Source organism: Oreochromis aureus, linkage group 15 (assembly GCF_013358895.1).
Source record: "Oreochromis aureus strain Israel breed Guangdong linkage group 15, ZZ_aureus, whole genome shotgun sequence".
Classification (NCBI taxonomy): Eukaryota; Metazoa; Chordata; class Actinopteri; order Cichliformes; family Cichlidae; genus Oreochromis; species Oreochromis aureus.
In genome coordinates this window covers 24195221-24216557 of record NC_052956.1, presented here as the reverse complement: position 1 = coordinate 24216557, position 21337 = coordinate 24195221, and the positions used below count along the sequence as shown (strand labels likewise).

At 39.0% G+C, this 21337-nt stretch overlaps 1 protein-coding gene across 2 annotated transcripts in view; it reads left to right on the top strand.

The window, feature by feature from the left end:
• The window catches only part of LOC116329562 (filamin-A-interacting protein 1), a 52337-nt gene that overhangs the window by 14477 nt on the left and 16523 nt on the right, over nt 1-21337 (top strand). For both annotated transcript variants that reach the window (XM_031751610.2, XM_031751609.2), the window contains exons 2-4: nt 14178-14452; nt 18310-18483; nt 19135-19313. In XM_031751610.2, coding sequence (XP_031607470.1) covers nt 14186-14452; nt 18310-18483; nt 19135-19313 — 620 coding nt within the window. In that variant the 5' untranslated portion in view covers nt 14178-14185. The remainder of the gene's footprint in view (nt 1-14177; nt 14453-18309; nt 18484-19134; nt 19314-21337) is intronic.

Sequence of the window (21337 nt, the reverse complement as noted above, 5' to 3'; positions counted from 1 at the left end):
ACTAAAGCCAGAGGCAGGCGTGTGCAGAGGATGCCTGTGGCTCCTGCCTCACCTAGATGGTAGGCTGGAGCGAGCAAGTTAAACTGGGCTGCATTTCTATTTTTGTAGCAGCTTCTTTGCTGCTCTGCTGCTCACTCATCAGAGCTGCCTTAAGACTCCATGTAAGGCAGCAGGCAGCGATGGAGATGGATGGATAAAACATGACGATCTAAGAAACCTTACCATTTACTATGTTCTGCTGGTTGTAAAAAGTGAACATTTCCTTCATTTTTCAGCTGGAAAAATGAGGGTAGGATAGATTTAGTGATTTAAAAAGGCCATATTTTGTTCAACAACACACAAAAACAGTGAATGTATTCAGTTTATTTGGGCTGAGCTGTCTGTTTCCACACCTTATTCCGTAATCTGTTTAGTCATTCTGGGATGAAACCAAAGGTCAGCCTTTCAATATTTACAGTGCATATTTTAGACAAAATTACTTTTTCCCCCACCTGTTTGTATGTTATTTATCCCACAATTCACAGACAGCAAGACAATAAGAACACATGCATCCATCTGTGTGCAGTACAACATTCAGTAAAATCACATATACTGCATAAATACTATATGAATACTACATAAAGTAAATGTATAAGAGGAAAAGGATGCAGAAGAAGATATGTTAATAATTTAAAGACATACTTTTCATGTCTCTGGAAAAATACGTGTCTCCTTTTCTGCAGATTTGTGTAGGATGCTCTGGGTGTATGTAGGAATTTAGAAGTGTAGGAAACATTGGTTAATAATTTTTCAGGCTTGAAGTATGAAAATAAGTATATTTTCAATAAAAAAGTAAAACAGGTAACAAATATCCTTCTTTTAATACCGACTCAAACACTGAAATACTAAGAAGGATCAGTCTCCTGAACTTGACAGTATAGCCACACATTTAATGTTCACTTTACGCAAGCTGAGATTTGCAGAGCGTCTTTGTGTTTGCAACTGCAAACGTGTCTGAACTTAGAAAAACCAGGTATATATTATTAAATAAAACAATTGTATGAAGCTATACTCCTCAGTGAGCAGATAGAAAGTTAATAAAATAATCTTTAAAATGTTATAAAAACCTACAAATTCTTGTAATTTAAATTAAGTAAGGATACAGTTTGCATTCATAGTGAATTAATGTTCCTTCATAACAGCAACATCTGTGTCCTCAGTGAACTGCCCAGATGTGCATGTATTCTATCATAGTCCAAGTTATCCATGAATAGCTGTTCCCATGTTGGAGCAGGTTTGGATTATTGTGTCTTTTATTTGCTGTGTTAAGTGTAAAAAAATGACCCTTCATGCGATCAGATTCATCCATGTGGCATCTCAAGAAAACCTTATCAGAGTTTGTCCAACAGATTATTTTTAAAATCACCCACTGATTAAAATGATGGGATGCTGATTAATAAAGTGAACTTAAGCTGAAAAATGGCTGTGTCAAAAACCATGAACATTAAGATGATTTCACCTTGGCCGCTTGTTTGCTCACCATATCTGTGACTTTAATGGCCACTCAGGACAAGGTCAAGGCAAGAAAGTTGCTAATTTAAGCAGATATGTGGAAGCTATAGAAACAGCATTAAGGATGTGGTTGTAAGGGCACGTGCTGCCTGTCGAGTGCTGCTTATAATTGTTCTATTTCTGATGTGGCTTTGACTGCCTGGTAATAAGGAGGTAATATGAGCCTGCAGCAGCACTGAAACCAACTGTAAGTGTCACTATTATAAGTACAAGAGCTTGATGGGCTGATATTAGTCAAGCATTTTATCCCAGCCTGCAGAGCTGAGTGATTTTCCATGGATTGAAGCGAAGAATGACACGCTGAGTTAGCGCTTTGATTTTTGTGTTACACGGTCAATTTGTGTGGGGGGATTTTTGTATGCGTGACACCAAATTAGAGAAAGTGCATTTTGATTGGAGCAGAGTTACTGTGAGGTCATTTGAGTGCATGTGACCCCACCCGACCTGGCTCACTAACATGAGCCAAGTCTGCAGCGCAGGAAATTTCCCCACAGGGAAAAGTGGGTTCATACCACAGACTGTGTATAAGAGGTGGACATAGCCACTGTGACGTCAGTCGCTAACATTTCAATGCTAAGAGAGGAAGAAAATCAAAAAACTTCATTAGAATAATAATGAGTACCATTAATGCACCACCAACACTGCAAACATTTTTGAGACCCTACAAGCACATTTTGTGTCATTAAGCGTGATGGACAGGACCCAAATACAGGGCTCAAACGCAGACAAAGTAACAAAGGGCGAGTCATTTATTACACTGTTGTCATGGTGAGTCGATCCAAGTTGGTACTAATGGAAAAGGGGGTCAAGAGAGATACAAGAGAACGAAGGCTTTACCGCACTGGGTAAAATGGACAAATGGATAAAAACAGCAGGAGTCAAAACAAAAACAAAAATAATAGTAATCAAATTTTCAGGAAATTTGCAGTAAACATTTCAGAGGATGTAAGTCTAACATGAAAAGGTAAGACTCCATTATAACAATATTACAAAACAAATGAAAGTAATATAAAGTTATACAATAACATCACCCCATGTGTGATATATCGTTATAGTAATGTTAGTAAAACACTTAATGTCTGCGTAGTTTCTGTGACGTTAACGCTGTGTTGCAGAAACCTCTCCGTGTGGATTGTTGTCACATCGTCTCACAAATTACACACACTGATTTAAAACCTTCCCTGGATGAGTCACACAATAATTCACATTCACGTGTTTATTTGTGTAAAGTTGGAGATTTTAACATATCGCCTGTGAAGACTGACTCCCTGTCTGGCCAGCCTCTAGTGGACATCAGAGGAACTGCAGCTCACCACAGTGATTTTTATGATGCTGCTCCAGTGTTCTTTTCATCATAACTTATCTTCCTTTATAAAGGAGACCAGAACCATATTCCTTTTAATGACACCCCCATGATCCTTTTTATGTCTTGTATAATGCGCTGTGAATGGCCTTGCATTATTGATGGGCCTTACACAAATAAACACTTCTTTGCCTCTTCAGTATGAGCCGAAACCCACATAGTAAAGGATGGAGTTTTATTGGGAATCCAGAAGTTTGTGAGCTCAGCTGGCAGGAAGCCACAGACTTTTTGCAGGATTATTTCTTCACAGCTGAGCTCGTAAAACAGAGCAAGTGGTGAGAGATCTGGGAGGCAACGGCTACTGCTGCCAGTGGACGAGAAAGTTAGCTTCTGATGAAATATCAGCAGTCACCTCTGTGATTATTAGCTACACAAATATTATGTTCAGCAGTCTGAGGTTCACAAACAGGTCAAACAGCCTTTGAAAGACTGCATTCGAATTTATTCACAACAAGATTCATGTCATTTCCTGGTTCATCAGCATTTGGAATTATTAATCTATCCTTGAAGTTTAGCTGAGAAAAAATATACTCCGCGCTTCACACATAAACAAACACTTGTTCTTGTCGTCACGGTTATATTCTTAATCCACCCCGTAACACACACAAAACTAAAGAAACCAAAATTAGAGCTAGAGTGGAAGAGAAGGAAACTTAAATATTACACATAAACAACAGCTCATTTTACACAGTATTCACACAAAAACAGCTTCACTCCTGTCCAGTAGTGTCTTGATGCACGCTCCATCATCCAGGTGAGGAAATCCCAGAAAGTTGATTCAGTTCATCTGGATGTTCAGTGGGAGGAACTTTTCATCATCCATCCAAGTGGCTTCTTCAGTTTCAGCTGACTGCAGGTTTCTGTACATTTGCCTAATGACCAACACATATGCAGATGTACTGTCCATAAACAAAGTCAAAATCTACAAAAAGTCTTTTTGGAATCAGCCGAGAAAACTGCAGTTGGTCGGGGTTAGGGCGGGTTAAAGCTCTGTGCGTCAGGAACAAGACTGAGAATCAATTATAGATATTCATGATCCTTGGGCAGTGCTGCATTAAAAACATGGCTCCGGGAAGGAGATCAGTGTACAGGCTCAGGAACACTTCAGGAATCACTGTCTGAGAACAGCTCAGCGTGGTGCTCACACACACACACACACACACACACACACACACACACACACACACACACACACACACACACACACACACACACACACACACACACACACACACACACACAGGTTAAAGCTCCATCATTCCATCATACAGTGAAGAAGCCAGACTGACTGTGACTGTGATGGAGAAACAGCACTGGTTCCTCTGGACCAAAGCTTGTTAAAATGGACTGAGGCAAAGGAGAAAACTGATCTGAGGTCAGACAGATCCCAAAATAGACACCACATCCTCCATACTAAAGAGTAGACGGATCATCTGGCTCGTTATCAGTGCTCAGTTCAAAATCCTGCATCTCTGATGCTATGGTGGGGGTACATTAGTGCTGAGAGGTATATACAGGTTTTAGAGCAACACATGCTCCTATCCAGATGATGTGCATTTTTAGGGAGGCCTGCATATTTCAGCAGGATGATGGTAAACCACAGACTGCATCTATTCCAGCAGCACAGCTTTGCAACAGCAGAGTCCGGGTGCTGAGCTGGTCTGCCTGTAGTCTAGACCTTCGACCAGCTGAGAACATCTGGAGCATCATGAAACCCACAAGAGGACAAAGAGACAGGACTGCTGAGCAGCTAGACTCCTCCATCAGACCAGAACGGGACAACGTTCCTCTGTTAAAGTCCACAGCCACTCTCCTCAGCTCACAGATGTTAGAAGAAGTCTAATGTTAGAAGAAGACAGGATGCTGCACAGTTGGAAACTTTTTTGAGATGTGTTGCTGACTTAAAATTCAAAATTCAAAATATTTTTTTCAAAATACATTTAAACATTTGATATGTTCTCTCTGGTCTTTTTGGTTTCTGAGATTTGCAAATCATTTGTAAATCACAGCCTCCCAACTTTGTCAGGTTTGTGTTTGTATGACAGCACTTGTGGTGTTTGTTTCTAATCCATTTAATGAACAAGAGACGAAATGCATGTTGTCAGTATGGTCTATATTTACTCTCGGACACATCTTTACAATATGGAACCCGAGCCGGTGGCTGTTTGCTAACTGCTCTGGTGTTTTCGTCCAAATGTGACCTCTGCTAACTTGGAGGCGTTTCAAGCTCGCCCGACTAACGGGCACTTTGTTTACAACAAATGCCGTTGTTGACGTGTGCGAGAGCTGCAGCTGTGAAGCGAAGTCGAGGTTCAGGCATCTCTGGGATTGCTGATGGCTCATAAAGTGATAGCCCCGGAGTCTCCCCTTGTTGGACCCTGGACACGAGTGGGGACACCCTAAAAATACCTCTTTATGTTTCACCAAACAAACAGCTGAGACTGCTGCAAGGACGCCCATTAGCTGTATTTACACTGTTAGCGGGCTGCACAGCACATGAGTGACATATCAGGCCTCAGATTAAGTTACACCTGCCCCCAATCAGAGAGTGCTGCATTCGTGCAGCATCAACAGACATAAAAACCTCAATTTTTCAATGCAGGCGAGTTAGTGCCTTTTTCCAAGCTGGTTATCCCACGCTAACCCCTGTTGGACCCTGTCAGCAACATTAGTGAGCATCTACCACCTGACTTCAGGTTTGGGGTTCTTATGTGACACAAAAGGTTTTAAATCTGGACTTTTACATTAAATGTGGGGTTATTATTTAATAACACAACAGGAGTGCTCACATTGAAGATTATCTCCTAAAATGCTTTGGAAACAGTTGTCAATCACAGGGTCAATCCTGTGACCTTGTCATTATTGGATGATCTTCTTAAGCACCGTGCTTCCACTCATCCACACAGTCTCATGTGTCAGTCCCAGGCCACAGCTGTCAGAGGTTTTATCCACACCGTCCTGTAAATCAGAGACCATCTTAGCCTCATCATGTGTCCAGAAATATGGCTCACAAGAGAGGACTGAAAATCGGAAACACTGTTTATTCAGGACCCAGTGTATTTACGTTTGTAATGTATTGTGGAGGGCTTTCTCATGGTAGAGGTTGCTTCCATTAGAGTACATACTTGGCCCTATGCTTTAGTAAAGCTCTAGTAAAGTTACGTATGTCTGCTTACATGTCAGAGGTGTTGTGCAGTTGTTCATGACTTCATGCAGGGCCACATGTGAAAGAAATCAAATGTTTTTATGACCAGAATGTAATTCTGTTGAAAAAAGGGTGGAATGGGAGACACTGATAATGTAAGAAAATGAGGAGCTTTAATCAAGCACCGTGCCTCGCCCCTCTCTGCATGACTGCTCTGTGAAGTGTATGTGGAAGTGAGATCACTGGTTCTGGAAAGTTACAGATGGTGGACGACACCCTGCAGACGACATTAAAGAGGAGGAGGTTTCTAACGATACTCGAGACATAAATCTGTTTTTCTGTACTGAAGACTTTCAGTGATGGAAAACTCTCTGAGTAGCGCTTTTCATCTGTGCTTCATCAGGGTGTGATGCTGATAAGGTCACAGTGAAATCATGACTCATGGCTCCTTCTGGGGAGGTAAACTGTTTATAGGGACAGGTTTACTTATCTGGGACTCAGTGCAACATTGTGTCAGGATGTGACGAGTGAGAGTCCACCGGAAGCCTGTGAAAGTCTTTGATGTGACACGTAGCAACAGGAATGAAAACAACATGACCTGTAAACAGAGCATCTCTGCTTACAGACGCCGTACTCACCGCTTCCAGTGAAAGGCCTGCTGAACGTCAGCAAAATGTCCCAGGACCTTGATTGTCCTGTCAGCTTGATATCAGTGCAGGTTTCAGAGTTAGGGTTGAAATTAAACCTTGTGGACAAAAACTTTCTGACTGCCAACGATTTTATGCTGTTGGTTAAATTTGTTGGTCTGTTTGTTGAGTACACAAAAATTAGAAATACGTGTTTTTCTTGGTGGTGATCTGCCTGTGGATCCTTTGTGAGTCAGGACACACTCGTATTGGACATTTAGTGTCATATCTGAACTAATGCATTAAACTAAAACAGGAAAAAGTGGGAGAGATCATGTTGGTGTTTTAATGTTGTGTCTATGTACAGTACCATCAACGCTGCTCAAGCAGTACCTCCTGGGACAGTTTTTTAATGCAGACAGGCAGAATAAGTAATTAACAAAATAAAACTCTACAGGTTAAAATTTGGCACTGAATATATCCTTTGAATTTGAATTTTAATATCTCAACTTCTTATTAGCATAACTAGAATTTAGCTTGTTTTTATGGTCTTGTGGTGCAATAGTTGTTTTACTCTCAACGACAAACATAAGAGTAACTGTTGAAACTGTGAACTGCTGTTTAGTTTCTTAACTATGAGCTACACGTTTCAGTCACGTGTAAATGAACCGGCTTTAGATTCAGATTAAAGATCTTGGGATATAGATTAACTCCAGATTCACGATAGAGAATTCATCATATGAAATGACTCCAGAATCACATTACAGAATTCATCATATGGACTGACACCACGTTTTGAGTGTTGAACTCTTAATTTTTAATTCCAAATTCAGGATGTAAATTTTATGATATAAACTGACTCCAGATGAAGGGTAGAAGAAGAATAAATCATACGGACTGACTTTGGATTCAAGGCACACTTTTAATTTTTAATGTGGAGTGACACCATATTTATGGTTTGGAATCCATGATATGGTGATTAAATCCACATTTGGGGCAGAGGATATAATCTGAATGGATTTAAGATGAGATTCTTTCCCCGTACTTGTCGAAATGTTCTCCATCTGACGCCTGGACTTCCAGCTGCTGAGATGAGCTTGTCTTGGCTTTAGATTTTGACCCCCCTGGTTGAGCCTTTTCTTTTCAGCTCTGTGGTTTTGACACATGGGAAATTTTGGCATCTACCCTGAAACAACTATTAATAACGGGTATCGGTAACGTGGTTGCTACCTCTGGCCTGCCAGGATTCTCTCTGGCTTAGTCACGACCTGCTTTCATCCAGACTTCATGAATGTTGGCCTCATTCAGATTCAATTGGCTATAACTTGTTTTTTTTTTTCATTATCACTATGAATGAATGTAGAAGTCACAACCACCTGACTGCATTTATCTTCCAGAGATGTGATGCTGAAGCTACTTTTCACTTTCACAGAACAATAGTTTAACCTGGCTTTGATCGTAGAGGAGATTTGCTCAAACATGGGGAGGTCCGTCTCTCCAAAGCTTTCTCCCATCTAAAATGCACAAAGTACGAAACTCAGTATTCAGTGCAGCAGTAAAGCTTAAATTGTGGCTCATCAAAGTGTGACTTTTTTCTGCCATCTTTGTGTTTCTGTTGTCTCACTGCAAAGAGCTGAAAAGCTTTGCCTTCAGGTTTATGCAAAGTGTTGAACATGATTTACATTGCAGCATTTAGCAGTGTACTGTAGATGTTTGGGGATTAAGAATATATGGGAAAAATATTAATAAAGTATTGTGAGTGTGAACAAATCTGTTGCAAGCTGGATGAACAGACAGTAGACTGTACACACTTACCAAGTTAATGTTTCTTTTTTCTTCTTCAAAGTGTAAATATAATGTGTAGGTTTTGAGAAATGCTAGCTTGTCGAGTTCTCAGTGTTGTAAGGTTAAAGGGCTGCTCAAACTGTTTACACATAAACTTGGTTCTTGCAGGGGTGAGAGTTATGTGGCCTTATGATCTCAATCTCTCTCTCTCTCTCTCTCTCTCTCTCTCTGTCTTTCTCTCTCTTCTACCTCTCCTCCCTCTTTCTACCCCCCCCCCCCCCCCCACACACACACACACACACACATACATATGCACATAACAAAAAAGTTAAACAAATAAATAAAGAAACAAGGTAAAACGAAGTAGGAAGAAAAAAGTTAAACAAGTAAATAAAGGAACAAGGTAAAATGAAGTAAGAACAAAAAATTTAAGTAAATAAAGAAACAAGGTAAAACGAAGTAAGAACAAAAAAGTTAAACAAGTAAATAAAGAAACAAGGTAAAAGCTAAGTAGGAACAAAAAGTTAAACAAGTAAATAAAGAAACAAGGTAAAATGAAGTAAAACAAAAAGCTAAACAAGTAAATAAAGAAACAAGGTAAAAGCAGTAGGAACAAAAAGTTAAACAAGTAAATAAAGAAACAAGGTAAAAAGAAGTAAGAACAAAAAGTTAAACAAGTAAATAAAGAAACAAGGTAAAACGAAGTAGGAAGAAAAAAAGTTAAACAAGTAAATAAAGAAACAAGGTAAAACGAAGTAAGAACAAAAAAGTTAAACAAGTAAATAAAGAAACAAGGTCAAACGAAGTAAGAACAAAAAAGTTAAACAAGTAAATAAAGAAACAAGGTAAAATGAAGTAGGAACAAAAAGTTAAACAAGTAAATAAAGAAACAAGGTAAAATGAAGTAGGAAGGAACAAAAAGTTAAACAAGTAAATAAAGAAACAAGGTAAAACGAAGTAGGAAGAAAAAGTTAAACAAGTAAATAAAGAAACAAGGTAAAGCGAAGTAAAACAAAAAGCTAAACAAGTAAATAAAGAAACAAGGTAAAAGCGAAGTAGGAAGAAAAAGTTAAACAAGTAAATAAAGAAACAAGGTAAAAGCAGTAAGAACAAAAAGTTAAACAAGTAAATAAAGAAACAAGGTCAAACGAAGTAAGAACAAAAAGTTAAACAAGTAAATAAAGAAACAAGGTAAAATGAAGTAGGAACAAAAAGTTAAACAAGTAAATAAAGAAACAAGGTAAAATGAAGTAGGAACAAAAAAGTTAAACAAGTAAATAAAGAAACAAGGTAAAACGAAGTAGGAACAAAAAAGTTAAACAAGTAAATAAAGAAACAAGGTAAAACGAAGTAGGAACAAAAAGTTAAACAAGTAAATAAAGAAACAAGGTAAAACGAAGTAGGAACAAAAGTTAAACAAGTAAATAAAGAAACAAGGTAAAACGAAGTAAAAACAAAAAAGCTAAACAAGTAAATAAAGAAACAAGGTAAAACGAAGTAGGAAGAAAAAGTTAAACAAGTAAATAAAGAAACAAGGTAAAACGAAGTAAGAACAAAAAGTTAAACAAGTAAATAAAGAAACAAGGTAAAACAATTAGGAACAAAAAGTTAAACAAGTAAATAAAGAAACAAGGTAAAACGAAGTAAAACAAAAAGCTAAACAAGTAAATAAAGAAACAAGGTAAAACGAAGTAGGAAGAAAAAAGTTAAACAAGTAAATAAAGAAACAAGGTAAAACGAAGTGAGAACAAAAAAGTTAAACAAGTAAATAAAGAAACAAGGTAAAACGAAGTAGGAACAAAAAAGTTAAACAAGTAAATAAAGAAACAAGGTAAAACGAAGTAAAAACAAAAAAGCTAAACAAGTAAATAAAGAAACAAGGTAAAACGAAGTAGGAAGAAAAAAGTTAAACAAGTAAATAAAGAAACAAGGTAAAATGAAGTAAGAACAAAAAAGTTAAACAAGTAAATAAAGAAACAAGGTAAAACGAAGTAGGAACAAAAAACTTAAACAAGTAAATAAAGAAACAAGGTCAAACGAAGTAAAAACAAAAAAGCTAAACAAGTAAATAAAGAAACAAGTTAAAACGAAGTAGGAAGAAAAAAGTTAAACAAGTAAATAAAGAAACAAGGTAAAATGAAGTAAAAACAAAAAAGTTAAGTAAATAAAGAAACAAGGTAAAACGAAGTAAGAACAAAAAAGTTAAACAAGTAAATAAAGAAACAAGGTCAAACGAAGTAGGAACAAAAAACTTTAACAAGTAAATAAAGAAACAAGGTCAAACAAAGTAAGAACAAAAAAGTTAAACAAGTAAATAAAGAAACAAGGTAAAACGAAGTAGGAAGAAAAAAGTTAAACAAGTAAATAAAGAAACAAGGTAAAACGAAGTAAGAACAAAAAAGTTAAACAAGTAAGTAAAGAAACAAGGTAAAACGAAGTAAGAACAAAAAAGTTAAACAAGTAAATAAAGAAACAAGGTAAAACGAAGTAGGAACAAAAAAGTTAAACAAGTAAATAAAGAAACAAGGTAAAACGAAGTAGGAACAAAAAAGTTAAACAAGTAAATAAAGAAACAAGGTAAAACGAAGTAGGAACAAAAAAGCTAAACAAGTAAATAAAGAAACAAGGTAAAACGAAGTAGGAAGAAAAAAGTTAAACAAGTAAATAAAGAAACAAGGTAAAACGAAGTAAGAACAAAAAAGTTAAACAAGTAAATAAAGAAACAAGGTCAAACGAAGTAGGAAGAAAAAAGTTAAACAAGTAAATAAAGAAACAAGGTCAAACAAAGTAAGAACAAAAAAGTTAAACAAGTAAATAAAGAAACAAGGTAAAACGAAGTAGGAACAAAAAGTTAAACAAGTAAATAAAGAAACAAGGTAAAACGAAGTAGGAACAAAAAAGTTAAACAAGTAAGTAAAGAAACAAGGTAAAACGAAGTAAGAACAAAAAAGTTAAACAAGTAAATAAAGAAACAAGGTAAAACAAAGTAGGAACAAAAAAGTTAAACAAGTAAATAAAGAAACAAGGTAAAACGAAGTAAGAACAAAAAAGCTAAACAAGTAAATAAAGAAACAAGGTAAAACGAAGTAGGAACAAAAAAGCTAAACAAGTAAATAAAGAAACAAGGTCAAACGAAGTAAGAACAAAAAAGTTAAACAAGTAAATAAAGAAACAAGGTAAAACGAAGTAGGAACGAAAAAGTTAAACAAGTAAATAAAGAAACAAGGTAAAATGAAGTAAGAACAAAAAAGTTAAACAAGTAAATAAAGAAACAGGGCAGAGGAGAGAAAACCCCAACAATCCCCTCTGAGCAAGCACTAGGCGACAGTGGGGAGGAAAAACTGCCTTTTAACGGGCAGAAACCTCCGGCAGAACCAGGATCAGGAGGGGGAAGTCAACTGCCGGGACTGGCTGGGGGTGAGGTGTCCCTCCTCTGGAACAAGTGCCTTTTTCAGGCACTTTTCCACAAGCCCTTTTTTCTCCAGGATGAGGATTCTCAACTCATCAATTGTTTCAGCGTTTTGCTTCTCAAGTTTCTGGTATCTTTGATGCACTTCTTCTAATGTTGCTTGTGTTTCTTCAAGCTTTTCTTTCAGTTCTTTGGATGTCGCCTCATGCATTAGAGTCATCTTGTGCATGTCTGTATTTCTGTCTTGTGCTTTGTTGTGCATGTCTTCTAACTGCTCGTTTCTTCTTTGGATTTCTTGAAGTGTACGCTGCAGGTCTTCATTTATTTTCTATTGTTGTTGCTTTTGTGCCTGTATTTCTGTGTTTTCACTCTTCAAGTCACTGAATTTCAACAATATCCCCTTAATGAGCTCTAAGATTGTTTCTCGCTATTCCATTGATCCTACGCTGCATCTCTGAGCATCGTTTTTCCAGTTTTTCCTTTTCTCCTTTTCTCCTTTCAGTTCAGTTGTTTTGTCCTTCATTTCATCACAGAATTGTTGCAGTTGTACTCTTTTCCTCTCAAAGTCCTGGAGAATACGTTTTTCTTCCTGTCTTTTCTTCTGTTGTTCTTTTTCTTGAAGAAGCTCTTTATTGTTTCACAGTGTTTGATCAAGCCTGACTTTCAGCACTTTGTTTTCTCCCTCCACGCCTTTGAATTTGCGCTCCATTTCTCTCCGCTTTTTATCCTTTCTTCCTACTGTTGGAGGATTTCTTTATTTTTTTCAGTGCTTCATCAAGCTTTCCTCCTTCTCTTGTAGATGCCATTGTTTTACCTCAGGCACTGTAATCTTTTTTGCTTAGTTGGCGTTTTTGTGGATACATGTTGGAGTTTGTACACAGTGACTCTGAGAAGGTTTCCAAATGTATCTTTGGTCGAACGTTTGAAGGCTGCGAACACAACTGCTGCAAACAAACTGACTACAAATGCTGCGTCTCACTCCCATTTTGTCCTTGTGACATCATCACTCTGTAAGCCAATGAGATTGTCACATGACATTTTGGAATGGGAATATTTTTTTTAAACTGTTTTTTAAAGTTAACTTAATATGTCCATCACTGGTCATCAGGTGTATAAATTTACTGTTGATGAACCGTGAGCTTCTCCAAGATCTTTCCCTTAATTGGTTTAAGAAACCTGGTTACAGGATGCAGTCTCATAAATCGAGGCATGAATGTGACTTCTTCCTCCTACTTGGGATACTTAAATGTCCTCATTGTCTACAAGGGTCACAAAAAACAAACTGTTTGAAAAAGTGTTTAAACCTTCCTAAATTGTTAATTCATTGTATTATATCTCGTTTTTCTTTTTCTCATGAGTCAGATAAAAAGTCCCAAGAGGAATGTGAATCGTTTTTCTTGGTTCATTCTATCGGTGATTGTCTAATCGATGACTGAGCAACGTCATATGCACAGCTCCACCTACAAACCAGTCACTGTCAAATACAGGGTAATGCAAGCCACATATGTGAGAATGTCACATGAAGCTCTTTGGGTTGTTTGCAAGATTGCAATATGAAACCAATATGATGAAGATATGAACCTTAGTTCTGACCAACTCAACTCAGCTGCAGTTCCTATAATGGCCACTAGAGGCTGGCTCCCAAAGCCAATTCCCATAGACTTCCATGTTAAAATGTTCAACTTTACAGCAGAAATGAACACTTTTACAAGCTGGTACAGAAACATTTGGACGTCTAAAGCTTGGATAAAGAGTAAATATTTATACGAGTCACCTGTTTTTATTGTATTACCAACGCTGTGCATCACTGAAGGCATGCGCTATATGGTGACGGCCAAAAAGTCAAATTTGAGAAACCTTCCAAATGTTGTTCGACAAGCCACTGGGTGATCTGTAGTCTGGTGGCCATGTCTATCTTTTACATACAGTTAGTGGTTTGGACCTTCCAGGCAGCTGCTGCATCGTTGCCAGTTAGTTTGAATATTATGAAAATCATCTTTGGAGAGGTTGAAATTCTGAAAGGTGAGCTGGGTAATCCATCATGGTTAATATTTCACTGCCTTTATTTTGTTGTCATGCTTTCATCACTTGCTAATGTCTTTGTTGTGCATACAGCTGAAATTTGAGGCTGAGCTGCAAATAAAATGATTCTGTTAATGTCATAGGTGTCCAAAGCAAACCTTCAAGTCAAGTAAATCTTTACAAGCTGAAACCCAGCACTTATATAAAAAGACAAACATCTGGCTTTCTTGGGTCTTTTTTAACTTAATGGTTTCTGTTTTTTTCCCTTTCCCACAGGTAAAAACATGCGATCCAGGACCTGCACCATGGAAGGTCCAGATGATGGACACATCCAGCCCAGTAAAGGTTTCATCAAGCAGGAAGATGAAAACATGTCAGAGCTGACGAAGAGGAAGATGAAAGTTCACAGAGAGGAGAAGGATGGGAGGACGGGGGTGTCGGGCTCAGCGAAGAAACCTCAGAAAGCTGCAGAGAGCCAGAAGCCAGGAACACCAGATCTGTCCAAGAAGGACCTGCTTCACCTGCTGGGAGTCATGGAGGGAGAAGTTCAGGTATGAATGACATCACATTTCTGTGTCCGGCAACCGACTTCATGCAAATCTCTAATGAAGCGATGGTTTGAGCGCTGCCAAGTACATCTGAGAAGGAATACGTGCATTCAGATGGAGGTTCGTTAAATTTCAAAGAAATGTCCCTATTTAATGAGAAAGCTCAGTAACTTGATTTGGTTATTCATATTTAACCATGTTCCCTAAACTAAAGTGTATTTTCAACCAAACCTTTGACACGTAAAATTAGTTTGTCAAAGCTGCCGGTGTGGCTCATTAATACAGACAGCGAAGACTGAGTGGTCACTTTGAACCTGCTTTGTCAGTCAGCAGGTTTAATCTTGTTTACAGGTCCAAAGACATGCATGTCAGGTTAAGTGATGATTCTTTATTGGTTGTGGATGTGAAGTGGACCAAGTGCTTAAAGAGTGCAGCGTAGCATGAATGTATAGTTAAATGTGGCTTATAGTCTAAAGCTCTTTTAGTTGTCTGATTGGTTAGAAAAGCGTTCCATTAACAGTGGGGTTTCATTACATCAAAGACGCCTCTTTACTCCATTTGGTTTAAATGGATCTAGCCCTAAGCTGGAGGAGAGCTCACCAGGTGAAGCCTCCCCAGAGTGGTCACTGCCCATCTCCTCCAGGCTCATGTTTTATCGCTTATACCACAACACGCAGGAGACTCTTTCTGCTACTTCTTTTAGCCATTGGACAGCTGTTTTCCTCTCATCTGTAATTTAATGTAAATATGCAGATAGCTTGAAAAGTGTTCATTATATTTAAAAACACATGCTCTGGTAATCCTAGTGTGTCTATGTCTGACTGAGCTTCAATCTTGCATGGAAACAGTGTCAACATCTGTTCATGTACGGGTATAGCCATTATACCATCAGACAGTGATAATGTCAGCCATGGCTGTGACGTTATACCTGCAGCACCTCTGAGAACATGCTGGACACCTGACTGAATCAGCTGACTTGGTCACAGTTTGATTACAGTAGGATCAGTTGTCTTAATAATTAATTGTATTGGCTGAGATGGTGCAGTAGTGTTTATTTGACAGCTGACAAGTGTTGATTATTTCCTTTCTTTTCCTTTGCCTGAAGCTGTTTGGGGATGTGAAAGCCATAAATGCAGTGGAGTTTTTCATCATCGCTGAGACATATTGATGTTTCACAGCATGTGATGGGTGAGATTTTTGTGGAAACAGCCCACCAGCTGCTTCTGGGTTCCACTCTGATAATGATTTTCTAATGGAGGCACATTCATAAAGCTCTCTCCGGAGAGGCAGGATGCTGCTGCCTCGCCCTCTGTTTCCATCCTGCTCATCTGTTTGGGCGTGTTGAATATTTTCCATCAGGCAGAGAAATAATCAGCACAGAGCAACGTCTCACACAGGAAGAGCTGCTTTTGTTCTGCTTTGTTTCACGTGTCAGGTGCTCAGGAATAGAAAACGGATCAAGATTTTAGACACAAAAGGAGAGTTTGCTGCAGCAGGACAGAGCCAGAAATGCACCAAACATCATCATCTGTTTCCTCCACGTCGACAAATCTCATAAATATACCTAAACTAATGCTGATCACATGCCACTACTGTGGATTAAACCTTTATATATCTTATTCCTCTGAGCTCCGTTATCGTCCAAGAACTATTAAAAACACATCAGTGAGCCGCACTCTTCCCTCGGGTGATATGATACTTCATCACTATGAACACACACACTGCAGTTTATTTAAACCAGACCCACATACAACCTCCCCTTGCAACAAACACTCACATGAGTATCAAATGTGGATTAACCGCTGCTGAAAATACTCCCCATCATACACGCTCTTTTTCTTCCTGTTTGAGAAAGGAACGTTGCCAGGTTACCGGTGACCCATTTAGGGTCAGGCTTTGCTTTAGATTCAAGCTAAATAAGCACATTTTAACCATGACAAGAGTGTCCTTTTAAATAAAGTGTCATTTATGCATTTCAACCATAGACTGTAAATAAAAGATGGGTGTAGCCACTATGATGTCATCCACTGATTTCTAATCTCTGAGCAAATAAGACTGAAATTAAAAATGCTCTAAAAGTCACTGACAGAACAAACACAGTCCAGAGGTCCAGTTTAGCTGATGTGAAGCTCAGCAGACAGCTAGCAGCTACAGCTAGGACACCAATCGAGTGGCCACATGCCGACGTTCAACAGAATCCCAAGTTATATCGATTTTTAACTGAGCAGCAACTCCGGAAGCTGAAAAACTGAGCAGATGTTAAAGTGCAGTTCCTCCAGTGGTCACTAGAGGTCAGCTTCAACTGTGAGCCAGTCCCCATAGACTTCCATGTTGGGATGTCTAACTTTACAGCAGAAATAAACATATTTACATGAATAAGCCTGCTCCATGTGGTCTCTATTAAAAGTTAATTTTTCTGGAGGTCAATTTTTTTAAACTTATCCACCTGGATTTAGTCAGTACTTAAAGTTCAGGGCGTAGCTAATTTGATTGACAGGAGGATGCTCCTCCAGACATCTGTAGCCCCAAAAGCTGTAACTCACTTTTAGCGTCAGTCTTGAGTGGACATGTGGGGAAATGCAGTTTTTGGCGGGCTGTTTTGAGCTGCACACGCTGCAGTTTGACTTTCTGTACTTCTGCTGTACTTTTGTGCTTTTCCTCACTGTTTGTCAGTTTGTGAACCTATCTGCATTTTTTCAGCCATTCCTCGTCTCCTTGAGTTTGTTGCTTTCTCCTTTAATTTAGTTTCTCTTCACTTCTATTATGCAGATTTATCCTGCTCATCTCAGCAGCACCATGTGTTGGTCTAAATAGCTCACTAGTGAAATGTAGGGTAAGGACAGAAAATAATAGGACAGAGATTTGATGCTTTCTATGAGATCACAACTATAATCTTCAGGATCCACAGCTGGCTGCAATAACAGCTGTATGAGATGTACAACGTAAGAACGCAAGCTCTGAATTAGATGTCACAGCATACACTGACACGGTGGAGCAGCAGAGTGCTGAACCCTCTGTGGTGAAGCTGTGTGGATGTTTTAAATGGCTGTAGCATAAAAACAGCTTTTTAAATCAATGTATATTTCCAGTGCTGTGAAAATAGAGGTGATTGTGATGCTTTTAATAAACCAAGCAGCTTTCAGGACTTTCAGGAGATCTGTGAAATGAAATGCTGCATAAAGGACACAGCGCTCTCTGCTGGCACAAACCTGGAAGGTCAGGGATGAGACTGCACATAAAACTAGAAGGGCATCTGCTCATGGCCAAAGTTTCAAATAATGATGTCGTGTATGTGCAAATGATTCCTGCAGGGTTTTTCTATTTATATATGTCATGGAGACCAGTTTTCCCTTCTACGTACAGAAGCCCCTCCCATTTGCTGTTTAAACCTTTGGTTTACAAGGTCAGCCTATCAGAGAAACGTTAGCTTAAAGGGGGAGGAGTTAAGACATCTTATTTTAAACAAATGATGACTAGAGGAGCTGCACCAAGGCTCGGTATAAAATAAAGAAAGATTATTTTGAACTGTGGATCATGCAAAGCTGCAAAGTGTAAGCATGATATTATAATGTTTGTTACTGAAGCTGCTGGCAGTTGATGATGTTTTATTTTATTGGAGAGCTTATTTTAGATTAAAATAATCAAATCACGTGATATGTATATAATCTGTATTTTTATTGCATCATTCCAGCTTTTTTTATGCTGTTATATTTGGAGTCAGCTTTGTCTCATTCAAGTGTTTCAGCGCTCTCTCCCTCTGTCAGGAAGTGCTGACCAAACCTCTGAAAAGAAATATTCACAGTATAATATATGAACGAGGTGGATGTATGCAATAAGCCTTTGTTGTTGTGTCTCCTCAGGCCAGAGAGGACATCATTGGGCTGCTGAAGTCGGAGAGAACCCGTCCTGAGACTCTGGAGGCCCACTACGGCTCCGCTGTGCCCACCAAACCCCTGCAGGCCCTGCAGAGAGACGCCCTGCTCACCCACAGTGGCAGCAGAACAGACGATGTGTACGAGAAGCCCATGGCTGAGGTCAGTGATAACTTTCATTTCATCATTTAAAAGGAAATAACAAGTTTTTTTTACACTGGATCAGAGCACACAGTGGCAAAAAAATGCATTAATCTCAAAGGTACAGAGCTATTGTAGGAATAAATAATAATAATAAAAACAATTATTTGATGATACACTGTAGTAAATGAGACTGTGAACTGAACCTAAACTCAAAAGGAAACGTCGAGGCTTTGACTGTTGAATACATAGACGACAAATGATTTAGAGAGGAAGGTGGAGTAACCACAGCCTGAAATCATGTCCTCACTTTGCTCAGTCAGACACACACAGAGTAAATTCAACTTATATCCAGCTATAAAACAGTTCTTGTAAAACTTTGGTTTGGAGTTCTTGAAAAAAAAGAAAGATTGAAATTAGATCCTAAAGTGATTCTCTGGTGAGCAGAATGGCAGCAAAACCTGATTTTCCACGCTCAGTGAAATCTGCGGGTGCACTGGAGGAAGAAAGGCTGAACAAATGTGCAGTAAGCGTGACAAGTTTTGAATTGTGTGCAGAGAGTCTCTCCCACAAGTACAATCTCACCGTAACGTTTGGGATATTGTGCTGGCAGATGCGGTGTTAGAGAGCAGGTTGTTGTTCATAATGAGTGTTGACGTGTTTCCCCCTCAGTTGGACCGTCTGGAGGACAAACAGAAGGAGACGTACAGACGGATGCTGGAGCAGCTGCTGCTGGCTGAGAAATGCCACCGCCGCACCGTCATGGAGCTGGACAACGAGAAGCGAAAGCACGCTGACTTCATCAACAAGAGCGATGACTTCACCAACCTGCTGGAGCAGGAGAGAGAGAGGTGAGTTCAGGCTGGCTGGACAAAAGTACCTGTTTTCTTTCGGATTGCTTACTTTGGCATGAAAAGGGCCCAAAAGTCTCAGATATTGAAAAAAAAGTTAGTTAGTCTGCCAAAACCAACAAAATGAGTCCATCTCTAAATGTTTTCACAGTTTAGTCCGCCAGAGGCTCTAAACTCAAAGCCATGTGGTCCCTGAAGAAGATGAAAGAAAACGTTTAAAATCAGCTCAAACTATGATGTTTGGTTTTAAAATGAAGCTTGAGGTGGATTACTGCACCTTTTATAAGCTGCTGTGAACTATTTTCAGCAGTGGTTTAATCAACATTTTGTGGTCTTGTGAGCCAAAAACATAATCTATAACAACTGAATCTTTATTGCTTTTTAAAGTGATGCATTACTTTGCGTACTCATATTTCTCTGCTTGTATTAGTTTTGCATTATTCCACAGCCCCTGTTGTAACTTTTGTGCCTCTTTGCATCCCCTTATGCCTTTGTGATCCTTCTTCAGGTTATTTCCCGTTTTATTTTGAAGGTTAGCTTTTGTGCCTCCTCAGCTGATAATAAGAATGCGAATAAAATGCCCACATTGCTGATTATTGTAAATTATTGGACTAACAACTAAGCCCATGTTAGTTAAAGCAGCTTGGAACTTCTGTACCAAGATGCCAAGAGTGCACGGACCAATTCAATTCAATTTTCAATTAAATTTTATTTATACAGCACCAAATCACAACAAAAGTTGCCTCAAGGTGCTTTATATTGTAAGGTAGAGCCTACAATAATAGATATAGAGAAAACCCAACAATCATATGACCTCCTATGAGCAAACACTTTGGCAACAGTGGGAAGGAAAAACTCCCTTTTAACAAGAAGAAACCTCCGGCAGAACCAGGCTCAGGGTGGGGCGGCCATCTGCTGCGACCGGTTGGGGTGAAAGAAGGAAGACAGGAAGAGAGTGGAAGAGAGCCAGAGATTGATAACAAGTATGATTCAGTGCAGAGAGGTCTATTAACACATAGTTAGTGAAGAAGAAACACACAATGCATCATGGGAATCCCCCAGCAGCCTACACCTATTGCAGCATAACGAAGGGAGGATTCAGGGTCACCTGACCCAGCCCTAACTATATGCTTTAGCAAAAAGGAAGGTTTTAAAGTTTTAAGCCTAATCTTAAAAGTAGAGATAGTGTCTGTCTCCTGAATCCAAACTGGAAGCTGGTTCCACAGAAGAAGGGCCGGAAAACTGAAGGCTCTCCCTCCCTTTCTACTTTTAAATACTCTAGGAACAACAAGTAAGCCTGCAGTGTGAGAGTGAAGTGCTCTAATGGGGTGATATGGTACTATAAGGTCATTGGGGGCCTGATTATTTAAGACCTTGTATGTGAGGAGCAGGATTCTGACTTCAATTCTGGATTCAGCAGGGAGCCAATGAAGGGAAGCCAATATAGGAGAAATATGCTCTCTCTTTCTAGTCCAATCCAGTTCAACTCTGGAAAGTCAGCTACCCCTTATGTCTGTGTCTGTGGAACTAAATAGGCTCATCATCAACTTGTGAGGTTGTCTCTAAAGAATGATCTCAATTAAAACCTGCAAACTCGCTGTAAGCGTTCATGGTGTGGTTTTAGATGGGTTGTTTATGCTTGAATTTGCTGTGTATGGCAAAGGTGGTGCATTAATCTCTCCCTTGTCTTTTAAAAAATAAACACCCCACTGTTAAAGTTGATCCAGGTCATCTGCTCTCAGACACTGCTGCATTCCATCAAATGACCAGCAGGTGGCAGCTCATCGGAACTCCAGTTATTCATGGGAACACAACGCTCAGCGATCCTGATGAGTTAATGGCTTTGGTTACACAGGCCTACAAACCACTCTGCAATCTCACTGGATACCACTTGATTACTCGCTTTTCCCCTAGCAACCGGTGGGTTGCCAACCAATCTCTAGGCCTGTGTGATTTAAATACAACATAAATTTTACCTTAGAGTGACAGAGGGTTATGCTCATTGGCTAATGACTTGTCAATCA